This window comes from Salvia hispanica, chromosome 5 (genome assembly GCF_023119035.1).
Source record: "Salvia hispanica cultivar TCC Black 2014 chromosome 5, UniMelb_Shisp_WGS_1.0, whole genome shotgun sequence".
Lineage (NCBI taxonomy): Eukaryota > Viridiplantae > Streptophyta > Magnoliopsida > Lamiales > Lamiaceae > Salvia > Salvia hispanica.
The window spans coordinates 39234076-39247067 of NC_062969.1; the positions used below are offsets into that span (position 1 = coordinate 39234076).

Consider the following 12992-nt stretch of genomic DNA (forward strand, 5'->3'; position numbering starts at 1 on the left):
AAAAAGTAAAAAAAAAAAAAAGAGAAAAAAAATTGGTAACAGAAATTACTCATTCGTCGCGTCTCTGCGACGCGCTCCTCCAAAACCCAGCGCCGTAGAACCGGTCCCACACCTCATTATCCCAGTCAACGACGTCGTTTTCATTCCCCCGATCCTCCTCCTCTTCCTCCGCCTCGCCGCCGCCGATCGAATCCGATCTCCGCCGCTCGTCCGCCGCCGCCTCCAGCGAATTCCGCCGCTTCTTCTTCCTCAGCAGCATCTTCCGCTTCTTCTTCCGCCACAGCCCCCTCGGGAGGCGGAACACGGCGAGGATCAGGAGGTGCACCATTGCGCAGGGGCAGCAGCAGCACACCGCCGCGCACTCCCCCGCCGTCTCCCCCACCCTGCTCCCCCTCCTTCCGCACTGGCTCGGCGACGCCGTCGCCGTCAGCAGCGGCTGCCGCTTCGCCGATTCCGCCGCCGCGACTCTCGACATTGGCGCCGCCCGATCGCTGCGCACGCGGAGGAATTGACGAATCGGTGGATTCGATTTCGCGATTTTGATGTTGAAATGAAACCTCAAACCACTGAATCACTGATTCAAACTTCTGTTGGCGAGAAACCGAATTTTAGAGAGAGAGAAGAGGAGAGGTTAGAAATATGAATGCGATTTGCCGAAAACGAAGGAAGGAGAGATATTAAGTAGTATTAACGCAGTGCTAATTTTATTAATTACGTATTCAAAATGTATTTAAAATAAAATTCCATTAGTTAATACTTTCTCGGTCCAAGAATAACAATCCCGTTTTTCTATTCTGTTCCGTCCACAAATAAGAGTCTCGGTTCATAACACATTTCGCTAACTCATTCCGATCACATATTATTAAAAACTATTCCTAATATATATAATTGAGATTCACATTCCACTAACTTTCTTTCACTAATTTTTCTTAATATTTCTTAAAATTCGTGCCGAATAGAAATGAGACACCTATTCATGGATGGAGGGAGTGGTAATGATGGTTTTTACATGAAACGTGCAAGCCTAATCGGTGACGATGGATTGAGGGTTGACTAATTAAATTGAATTTGGAAACGTTATTATTACTATTTTAAAATTTAATTGGAAAATTAACAATCACAAAACTAACTTGTACTGATTGTGACATTTATATTATCTAATTTAGGCTATTTGACAAATGAAAGAAGATTAGATTTGGAAACTAAGTGCTAAACACGTCATCAGAAAAAAAATATAAAATTAATATAGTATATATTTTTGTATTCGATTTTGGCATTTTTATATGCTTATCAAACCTAACTTTTGTATTTTCGTCTTGTTTTATTTGTATTTAGTACAAAAATGGACAATAGCAACATCCGAGTTATAATAATCTTTATTGCATGATTGATTTTTTACATTGCCTCACTACAGTTACATATGTATGGATAGGTATCATTTTATTAATGAATGACGGATCTATAATCTGGGATCGATAGATTCCACTATTAGCTCATGAATGAGAGAAAAGTCCATTCAATTCAGCTTTTAGAATTGACGTCGATTTCAATGTGTGTCAGCTTTGCTCTGTTGCCAATGATATCTGTTGAACCGAGGTCTCTGTTTGTTGACATCAACAACGACCATTTTCATTGTATTTAACTTCATGAATTCTGTTTTTTAGATACGTCATTGATTATAACAAGTAAGTATACCAAAAAAAAATATAGACGTTTACATATATGGTCCAACTATGGTGCAAGCACCAACTTAGTACCTAACACCCACCATCGATTAGTCAATCAACCTATTTCGATGTAATCATAGTCTACACTGAATATCAATTTTGATTGTTACAAAACGTTGGGGGAAGGGGTTAAATTAGGAACATATGATCTTGGAAGCATTTTATACTCATGCTCTTGCTCTTTCTTTCGCTATCTCTCATTCAAATACGAAACTAAGTTTCGTAACCTTTCTCACTCTCTCTTACTCATAGTGATGTTCTATAATAAAACTCTAGGCTTGACTTTTGTTGTGGAGACAACGAGAACAAAGGTTAGAATTTGTAGCCCTAAGTCGACAGATATTCACCGGCTAAAAATCTCAATTATACACCAAATATTTTTTCTCTTATGGAAACACACTTTAACGACTTCTAAAAAGAATGGAAATCATGTTTTATCAGGTGAATCTTCAACTGGGCTCTTGCAAAAATCTAGAACATGTGTTCCCAAATCTATACTCCCTCCGTCCCCGATTAAGAGTCACACTTTGACCGCGCACGAGTTTTAAGAAATGCAAAGAAAAGTTGGTTGAAAAAGTTAGTGGAATATGAGACCCATTTTTTTATATTGGTTTTATAATAAAATGTGAGTGAATTGAGTTAGTGGAATGTGTGACCTACTTACTATTTGTGGTAAAAGTGAAGTGTGACTCTTAATTGGAGACATACCGAAATGGAAAAGTGTGACTCTTAATCGGAGACGGAGGGAGTACTTTTTGTTGATACAGTTATATAATTGTATTGACATTTTTGTATATCATGTGTCATTGAAAGTGTAAACAATGTCCGAATGATTTCAGATATGATGAGATTATTCGTTGAGAGATTTTAGAAATTAATTAACTATGACAAAAATATTGTATGTGTGAGAAATTTTAGAAGGATAAATAACTTCCGAAATATTTTTAAAAATGTGGTGGCTAAATAGCTAATAGATCATTTTAGATTAAGTCAATTAATTTAAAAATCCTGTTAATATTACTGCACTTAGCGAGTTAGCATAATTTGTTATGGACCATGACAAATTAAATCACCATTCCGTTCCATTTCCTTGATGTTCTCCTGTTGGGCCGTACGGCCTTTCAAAAATTCGACCCGGATCCATTAGGCCTTTCATTATAGAGTATGTATCTAATGTTTATACTTTATAATTTATAGTAAAAAATAAATAAAATTTTAAATTATAAATATCTCAAAATAATAAAATAAGATACTTAGTATTTTGTAAACGGAGAAATACTAAATATACTCCTCAATCAAGTTCCCACCACCAATAAAAAAGCAGAAAAAAAGAACTCAGTCGAATTATTTAAATAAATTTATGAAATAGGTGCTTGTAGTTTAGAATGTTAGTATTAGAGCGTCCATATAGGCTAGCCATAGGTTAGCCGCTAGCCTATAACTCTCTCTGCCGCATCATCAGCACTAAAATTCCTCCTGCCATATCATCAGGACAAGCAATAGGCTAGCCACAACAATCAAAATTAAAAAACAACTAAATTTACGGAATTAAACACAAAATAGGGAATTAAATTTACGACACATATACGGAAAAATTCATTAATTTCATTAAAATTAAAAAAAGTACATTAATAAAAAAAATTACATAATAAAAAAATACATAAAACAAAAAAACTATCACCGTGCAGTCCTCCGCGCCCACAACTCTTCAATTAAATCATTTTGGAGTTGAATATGAGAATCCACTTAGCGCATGTCGGCATGTGCCTGGAGGCGGCCGATTTCATCGTGAGGTACCGGCGGCTGCAAGACCCTCTGTAACAGCCGCTCTGCCTCGCGGGTCGTATAGGCCTCTAACACTTCCAACACTTGCCGTTCGAACTCCTCCTCGGCATCCCTACCACCACTACCACCCGCGTTACTCATTTCGCGTTATTGCTCTTGTACATAAATTAAGAGAGAGAGAAAGCTTGTTAAAACAAGCGGTGCAAATGAAAATGACGTTCAAATCGTGGATATATAGTGTTTCAGAAAAAAAAAAAAATATTACGCTGGCCGATCCTCGTTGATCGTCAGTCTACAATGGCGGCGAGCGCTTCGGCCAGTGCCCGGGAATCGGCGAGCACTCGCCGATTCTCTAGCCGATTCCACGCTCGCCGCTTGCAATGGTTCGGTATGCGGACCAGCCAGCACCGGGAATCGACTAGTCGGTCGATTGCCGACAATTGTGGATGCTCTTAAGTCTGTCAAAATAACTAGGGCATTAATATGATTCGACACTCTTTAAATATAAAAGATGAAACATGAATTTAGCCACACTCCATTAATTACTTCCTATTCTCATCTCTTGACGTGTATCATGCTTGCTCAGATCCAACAAAACAAATAAATAAACAAGTAAAAGAAAGTAAATAAGGAAAAAGGGAATTAATGAAGCTAACCGTAATATTCATATTTTAGTCAAATAAAACCCATGAAAAATTATCCTCAAATATGTATATTAATGAGAAAGAAAAAAGCGCAATTGTGTGGATGAAGAAGAATTTAATGAAAAGAGATTCAAACCTTTAACAAATTTCAATTCAAGAAACTTATTAGTACTGGTTAAAAAATTAGTCAAGTTGACGACATTTACTCAAATTCAGTTTTTTCCAACAAATTTTTAAAATTAGCCATAAAAATAATAAAATTTATGTGGACACTAGTTTCTTAACTTTTTCAACCCACTTTTCTCCACATTTTTTAAAATTTATGCTGAGTCAAACTTAGATAATATTTCATCGGTGGATGAAATATACTTTTCCGATTATCATATTAAATACCATTCCAATACAAAATTATATTGTGAGATAATTATAAACAATCTTAATTTTATGTGTCCCTAACTCCTCTCGACAATTGTGGGTAAAATTTAACCAAATTATTTCCGGCAAATTAACAAATTAATATATACCATTTCTCTTTCTTTCATCATTTTATTTGTCACACACAAAATACCATTTCACAAATTTCAAAAATCTCCCGTTTCAATTGCCTTTCGCCCACCATTTTTTCCCTCTTTTTGGTTTCTACGAATTCACTCAATCCTCAAGCTCAACTCTGCAGATTTTCAGCAAATTCGGAAACCCTAACCCTCTCCTTTTATGGAATCTCTTCATCTGTATCCTCGCCGCCCTTCTCCCGGACTCACCCGCTCATGAGCATACACAGAGAGGCCTAATTTGATGTAAGAGTTAATGTATCATGAATTAATCTTCAAAGCATCTCTGGAGAAACCGGATGATCCACCTAAGCATCCAAAATTCTATCGTCTCATTTTTCTTAATTTATTTTGTTTTTTTGTAATTTTATTTTCCCAAATTTGGCTGCTTTCAGTTACTTAGCAGCTTCAGTGAGGTTAATCTCACTTCAATTGACTAAAATTGATTGAGAATTTACTTGAATTTTTCAATAGACGAGCAATGTCGGACGAATTGATCTTGCATTTATCCAATTCCTCGAACCAATCGGGTCAGTCCTCTAAGATCGCGAAGCTTGAAGCGAGATTGGTGGGCAAGGCTTCGTCTGCAGCTGCCTCACAGCCGCAACAAGTCCAGACGCAGCTGAATTCGTGGACTGTGTCTGCCAAGTTTGGAGGTGCTGCGGATGGTTTGGGGGAGTCTTTAGTTGATAGCGATGATTCGGACGATGATGTGAGTATTTGGATTCTACTGCTATGAATTCTGCAACTAGATACATTCTGTGGTGCAGAGAAAATCTAAATTTCACCAAGTTTTTTGTTCTTGCATGTTTATGTTAAGAATGTGTGACTATTGATGCTCAATGTGCGTGGATTGCTGATTCGATGTTTATTGTTTTTTGCATTGTTAATGGCAAGATCAGGAAATATGGTGTGATGCTGAGTGCCGAGGATATGAACTTTCTGTATGTGCTTGAAGTGCTTCTATAGCTGTATAATCCAAATATTTGGATTGATTATTGACTTAATACAAATTACACATCCATACATATTTTCATAGCATACATATAGTCCGGAAAGACAAAGTAAATTGTAGATAAACTGGCACTTCAAAGCTGTTTCAATGTTCCAAACCATTAACTACCATGGTGACAATGATTATATAATGCTAATAATTTGTAACTGCTCAACCCAGAAGTGCAGTGGATATGGCATACACATGCCTATATCTGTTAGCTACTTCAAAGCATATACTGAAATAATAGCAAAACATGTCATATATGCGAAGCACTTTCTGAACACTTGTGTGGTATTTACTTCAAAAACACCAAAAGTTTATTGATTAGAAACTTGTTCTTTTGGAAAAATACATTTATCCATAGATTACCAATTGATATATGCATATAGAAAGTTAAAAACCATCCCAAGGAGAAACATGAGTTGCAATAACATGTAGTATCCATATCTTGACATACTATGCACCACACTACCTACTGGGCCGCACTGCAAACCAAAAGTATAATTCAAGTCATACTACCAGGGAAGCTTATAATACACACGCACGGTGTATAATTTACATAGCTTCATCTTTCTTCACATTCTGCTTTAGCTAGTGGAATACTCAACCAAATGTTGTTACATCTTCCTTGAACAATGTTTAGAATTGATAAAACAGCCGGCATTTATCTCGAATTTCCTTCTCTATGCGCAATAAATATAGGATTGACAGTTAAGGAAATTTTAGCCTTTTGTGAAAACTTAACCTAAGATTCTTGTTTTGACATGCTCGACTCATCATGGGTTTTAAATTGGGCCAAAATGAAAGCTGGTTAGATGCGACCTATGCACTAATCCCGTTTGACGAACGTGCCTCTTCTGAAAACCATTGCAGATTCTTAGAATTTTCTCTTCTGGGTTTTTTTGTTTTTTGGTTTGCCCTAGAATCCCTGCCTTGTGGTTTGCTACCTCTACTATCTACATCTTGATTTTGTCATGTATGCATTTAATCTTTTCTGTCTCAGTTTGACCTGTGCGTATCATGTGGCAGAGCGGAGGAGCCTATCTCATACAAGCAAATACTCAAAAGCGGCGGAAGGTTGATGAAGTATGTAGCCCTATTTCTGTTGAACAAGCTGAGGTGACATACAATTTATTGTTCTAGTTGATGCAACATGATTTGCTTAATTATTTCGTTCCTTATATTCCTAACTCCATATTCCCTTTTTTGTTCCCTGAATTATAAGTTGTTTGAAACTTCCTAATAACACTATTTTTATTGTTTGTTTGTCTCTTTTAGGACAGTAATTTTTCTGGAAGTACCCAACCGGCAGCAGCTGATGCTCGGGACAAGAACACAGAGCCAGTTGACAACAACAAGCTAGGTGGTGATGTAAGTAAAAGAAAACAAAGCCGTGGTCGGGCTAATACTTCTTCTGGTAGGGGGCGGGGTTCTCGTGTTAGTGATCAGGCAAGAAATCAGAGTATTTCTCCGGCAAATGGACAGGTCGAGAACTCCCCTTGTAAGGTGTGTCTATTATGTTAGTTGCTTCTGTCATCACATGACAGTAATATGATTTCATTACTGTTATTGTCTAATTAAATTAATATCTTTGTTGGTTTTCGGTATGCAGGATGGTCTCGTTAAAGAACAGCTCGGGCATGACTCCTCAAGAGAGGTTTTAAATTGTGTTTAGAACTTTACGCTGTCAAAATTGTAAAACCAATGTCATTAGTTGAACCTAAGAGTTCTTGGTATCACTAACATAACTTCCTTAGATATTTATTTTTAGCATTGGTTTCAAAATTCCAGGATGAAGGAACTTCACTACGCGCAAAGGTTTCAGCAATGGAGGAAGAACTGAAAAAATCACGTGAAGAGGTTTCTGATTCCCGGAATAAATGTGAACGACTTGAAAAGGTTGTTGGAGGTTTCTCTTTTTTATTCGTACTTGAGTCGAAATTATGATAGTTATACTCGTTAAGTGAAATTTTGTCCTTGAAAGTAGAATCCCATCTTATGTTCTTTACATTCATGTTTTTTCCTTACTCGAACAGGAGCTTAAGGATATCAGAGATTATGAACAACAGATGAAACCAAAGGTATGCCTTCTCTAACCTGCACAGATTTGGCTTGTGATTCTCATAATTATTGTATATTCTGTCTTGTTTAACTCTAAGGCAGTCTCCATTTATGTTTAAATTGGGTAAAGTCAGAGATTGAATTTCACTGAATAACATATTAATGTGTAAGGCCTGATTGTGATTCTGATTTGCCTGACATGTGGATTTAGCTCCTCAAAGATGTTGGATCAATGTTCTGGGAATTTAGTTATTCTCTTTTGTTCTTTTCTATGCAGAGAATGAAAGTAATGTCTGATTTATTGGTGTCTGTATCAAAAGCTGAAAGACAAGAGGCAAGGATGAGAGTACGCCAGGATTCCCTCCGACTTGGCAACATTGGAGTGGTCAGGTATTTGGAAATAGATCCGGGGTTTTCAGAGGGTTATAATGGACTACCTAGAGACTATAGATATTTGCTTTCAGTTGTAAAATCTTAATTATTTTAATGCCTGAAATGAATTATGGAGATCTACAGAAATCTATCTAGATTCAGGAAAAGCTCTTGATTGATTTTGATTTTCTTATTTGTACTTAATATTGCCAAAAAAAGAATTACTACTACTATTTTCTGATTTGTTTTTTAACGAAAACATATGAATCACCCCAGTATTATTTAACAAGCTGGTTAATAAATTCATATGATGCTCTGTGCCCTTAGAGTTTCTTCTTTTTGTTTATCATCTTTAACTGGTAAGCTGTGTCATCTAATTATTTATTTCCACTCTTTTCCTTTTCAATGAACTTAATAGAGCTGGGACGATCATATCTGAAGCGTGGGAGGATGGACAAGCCATGAAAGATATCAATGCCCAACTTGTATGCTCTTCCATGCTTTAACTAATTTGTTGAATAGTTACTGTTTCTTAGCTGTGTAAATTTTACTAGCTTGAACATATAAAACCTCACTTCCCGTCATATGCTGTATGATTCTTGGATGTCATATGAGCTCATCACGTCCAAAAGTTCTTATGGTTTAATTTGCAAGTCCTCAAATGCCTCCTCTTAGGGAGTGTTTGATTCATCCAACGGTGTTTCCAGTGAATTTTTTGGCTCCACTTGCAGAAAATAATTTTCTCACCCATCCTGTAAATATTTTTGCTTTGTTTAATTGGGCTTTTATTGCAGAGGAGTTTGTTGGAAATGAAGGAGGGAATTGAAAGACAGAGAAAATCTCTGAAGAAACGACCATCCGGTAAATATATTCATCAAATCTTGTGCTGCTCAGATTCTGAGGTGATCTTTATAGATATGCTCTGCTAAAAGGATTTCAAAAGACAGCAAAAGTTGATATGGTAAAGATGGTAATGATATTGAATTTAGGTTGGAAGAAGGATCTACTTTTTCCTATTTTGATGGCAGTTAGAAAAAATCTTGTTAGTGGTCTAGTCTGCTAAATTGTATTTTGAAGGTGAGAAGCACCCTGCTTCCACAATATGTTGTTGGTCTTAGGCAAGGAACTTCAAACATTCTTTTTGCCTGTTTTATCCTCTATAAACATCCTAAACCCTACTTATGCCTTCATGGAGCAAATTTTGCATTTGTTCTTTTAGTGCTAGAAGGATGTTATATTACCGGAAGTGAACAAGTACTATTTGTAATTAATCTGCTGTTAACTTCTGCCTATGCATCATATATATATACGACACAGCAGCTTTTTTATTTTGTTTTTCGTCTTTTTGTCTCAAAGTTTTCTTTGATTCTTTTCCCTAGCATAATGGAAACTGTTTTATGTTGTTTCGTCCAGACAAGGGTGAGGTAGCTGATGCAGATGGCGGGAATCAGGAAGAAGATGTTCTCATGCAGGATGAAATTTTTAAGTCTCGCCTAGCCAGCATCAAACGGGTAAGCATGTTTCCTTTTCTAGTTCTTCCCTTTGTTTTCTTATTAATTTCATAATTTGCACCCACACTGTCTTTAGGAGGAGGAAGCTGTATTGCGTGAAAGAGACCGCCATGAATTGGAGAAGGGAAGATTAATACGTGAAATGAAACGTATAAGGGATGAGGATGGCTCTCGTTTCAACAATTTTCAGATATTGAATCACCGCTATGCTCTGTTAAACCTTTTGGGCAAAGGAGGATTTAGTGAAGTTTATAAGGTCAGGGCTATCTTTGTATGCTTGATATCTTGTCGAACTTCCAAACTCCCAGTACATACAAATTCACAATGTAAAACTATAAACTTATATTTCGCTCTTTAAGAAGATAACAATCTGATACTGTTCAGTAAATTATGTTGCAGGCTTTTGACTTGGTGGAACATAGATATGTTGCCTGTAAGCTACATGGTTTGAATGCTCAGTGGAGTGAAGAGAAGAAGCAAAGCTATATACGGCATGCAATCAGGGAATATAATATTCACAAAACTTTGGTCCACCGTCACATAGTTCGGCTTTGGGACATCTTTGAGATTGATCACAACACATTCTGCACTGTCTTGGAGTATTGCAGTGGTATGACTAATTATATTCCAGACATCAATTGAACATCTTTTCCTGGAGGGGGGAATTGGGGGATGATTATAGAAGGGATTAGCCTAAGATATGCGTATTATGCATTACTCGTTCAACACCTTTGTTATGATTTGCACTTTATATAAGTACAAGCCTTAAAAGTGATGGTAACTTTTAGTTTTCTCTCTCTTTCCAGGCAAGGATCTCGATGCTGTTCTTAAAGCAACACCTATACTCCCAGAAAGAGAAGCTAGAATTATTGTAGTCCAGATCTTTCAGGGCCTTGTTTACCTGAATAAAAGATCACAGAAGATTATTCATTACGATTTGAAACCTGGAAACGTTCTATTTGATGAATTTGGCGTTGCCAAAGTCACAGATTTCGGTCTTAGCAAGATTGTGGAGGACAATGTTGGATCCCAAGGCATGGAACTTACATCCCAGGGCGCTGGTACGTATTGGTGAGTCTGAATTAAACGCATACAATTTCAGCATTTTCATTTCGGCTTCAGGTGCCATAGTCAATTGATGTAGCCGAATATCTTGATTACTTCATTCTCTATCTGTAGTTTCTACATAGTATTTATTTTTCTCTTTTGCACAATTTCCTTTTCTGAAAAAAATATCTCGCACTGATAATTCCAGGTATCTGCCTCCTGAATGTTTTGAGCTAAACAGGATACCTCTCATATCCTCGAAGGTCAGAAATTTGAGACGGCTTTTTCTACTTGTAACTTTCGTATAAAACCAATCATGCAAATGAGTTTATCGTACAGGTTGATGTTTGGTCTCTGGGCGTCTTATTGTACCAAATGCTGTTTGGCAGACGGCCTTTTGGGCACGACCAAAGTCAAGAGAGAATTCTTCGTGAAGATACAATTATCAAAGCCCGTAAAGTTGAGTTCCCTTCAAGACCATCTGTATCTAATGAGGCAAAGGTAAATCTTGCATGTCTGAGCTCAATGTTGCACGCGTCGAATCTCTTCCTTTTGTCCTTCTTATATACTATTGCTCTAATGAAATTGCACAAGAAACACACATATGAGAGAATCTAAACGTGTTCTTGATTCTCGGTGACTTGAAACATCACATTTGTTGCTGCTGCAGGATTTTGTTCGCCGTTGCCTAACATACAATCAAGCTGAGCGACCTGATGTTTTAGCTATTGCTCAAGATCCATACGTGATCTATACGAAGAAATGACGATTGCTCGGTTCAGAGCTACGCTGCAGATGAAAGGATGTGTCTGTGGGAAGAAGTCATTTACTTTTTGAGGAGATGAAAACTTGGAAACTTTGTACATTGGGAAAAATGCTGTGTTAGCTTCCATTTTTTTGTTTTTTTTTTTCATTTTTTTTTGTGCTTATGTGGGGTTGTACCCTTCTGCTTTGTTCCTTCGACTTTCATGGAGATCATTTCTTACCTTAATTATATGTGATGGAACCAAAAGTTATTTGCATGAATGAAAATTATGATAGAAAAGAAATATAAGATTAAAGATGTATTATTGACATGTTTCTCTCTATTTTTATTTTTGAGATACCTGTAATGCACGGACTATATATACAGAGCGGGGTCATATTCTAATGCTTATAGCACCCTAATCTAAAATCAAGACCAAATTTTCACCCTTAGATTTTAAAATGAGTGGATGAGATTAAATCTTACGAATCTCAATAAATAGTAGACAAAATATCAACAAAAGGGTAATATCACCATTATGTCATCATATGATAATTTTCATGAATGTTTTTTTATATCAACAGTGTATTACAAATATCAACAATATGACATAAGAATATCAACACTAGTACAAGAAAATATCAAGCACATATTTATTGAGATTTTTACATGGTTTTATTGAGATTTTTTAATGTATTTGTTGATAATTTACTAAAACTAAAATAAAAAATATCAAATTTCATCATCCGAACGTCGTCGGAACATATGCAATTGAGATCTCGTTGGAATCCTTATAAAATTATCTTTAATTTGATATATTTTTTGCGAAAAAATAATTTAAATCGAGAGAGTTACGTAAATTTAAAGTTTTAAGATGATTTTAATGAGAAAAAATTGACATTAATACCCCTAATTTTATTTATTAATTTTCTTAATTAAAAATATAATCCATGTGGCATTATTTCAACCATTAGATCTAATCTAATGGCTAAGATTTAGTCTTAGTTTGAGATTACTAATTAGTTAGCGGTATTTATAAAGATTAAATGTTATTGAATTAAAAATAATGCAGTTATAAAGAATAATACACAAGTCTTAATAAAAAACATAACTACTAGAAAAAGAGTTTAAACTATTTCAAGTCTTATTTATTGATTGCAGAGTGATTTTGGCTCCATTTCATACATTTGAATTCAAAATCTCATCACTATTTCAAACTTATCTGACTTTCGAAATCACATAATTTGCACAATTTGATTGCAACACGTATTCTAATATTAACTGCAGTTTATTTCCATTTCATATACTCCATTTAAAAATTCTGTATTAATTTACTCAATGTTCTATAGACGCTTTTATCCAGGTTTAGCCATAAATTATTCGTACACGTATGTATATATATATTATAAGTATATAAGTATGTAGTATACTAATTTAATTTCAGAAGCACACAGGCCTTTTCAGAATAGTATTATAGCCTATGTCTATAAACTAAAACTAAACTCAAATTATTTTTAGCAAATTGATTTATTTATTTGGCATTGTTGAAAAG

At 35.8% G+C, this 12992-nt stretch overlaps 2 protein-coding genes across 4 annotated transcripts; one reads left to right on the forward strand and one right to left on the reverse strand.

The window, feature by feature from the left end:
• Nucleotides 1-49: 49 nt before the first annotated feature.
• LOC125190033 lies at nucleotides 50-475 on the reverse strand. The gene has a single exon (XM_048087234.1). The coding sequence runs from the start codon at nucleotides 473-475 to the stop codon at nucleotides 50-52; it is 426 nt and encodes a 141-aa protein (XP_047943191.1).
• A 4245-nt stretch (nucleotides 476-4720) lies between these two features.
• On the forward strand, nucleotides 4721-11771 carry LOC125191035 (serine/threonine-protein kinase TOUSLED-like). 3 transcript variants are annotated; one of them, XM_048088497.1, is made up of 17 exons: nucleotides 4721-4953; nucleotides 5182-5419; nucleotides 6734-6823; nucleotides 6983-7210; nucleotides 7317-7361; nucleotides 7496-7603; nucleotides 7741-7785; nucleotides 8043-8155; nucleotides 8556-8622; nucleotides 8932-8998; nucleotides 9551-9648; nucleotides 9725-9904; nucleotides 10048-10258; nucleotides 10455-10719; nucleotides 10904-10958; nucleotides 11035-11196; nucleotides 11366-11771. In XM_048088497.1, the coding sequence occupies exons 2-17, from the start codon at nucleotides 5189-5191 to the stop codon at nucleotides 11459-11461; spliced, it is 2061 nt and encodes a 686-aa protein (XP_047944454.1). In that variant the 5' UTR covers nucleotides 4721-4953; nucleotides 5182-5188; the 3' UTR covers nucleotides 11462-11771. The 3 variants fall into 3 exon arrangements, with proteins under 3 accessions (XP_047944454.1, XP_047944455.1, XP_047944456.1); XM_048088498.1 differs by having other exon boundaries at nucleotides 6983-7189; XM_048088499.1 differs by lacking the exon at nucleotides 11366-11771 and having other exon boundaries at nucleotides 10455-10709; nucleotides 11035-11176.
• Nucleotides 11772-12992: the final 1221 nt, after the last annotated feature.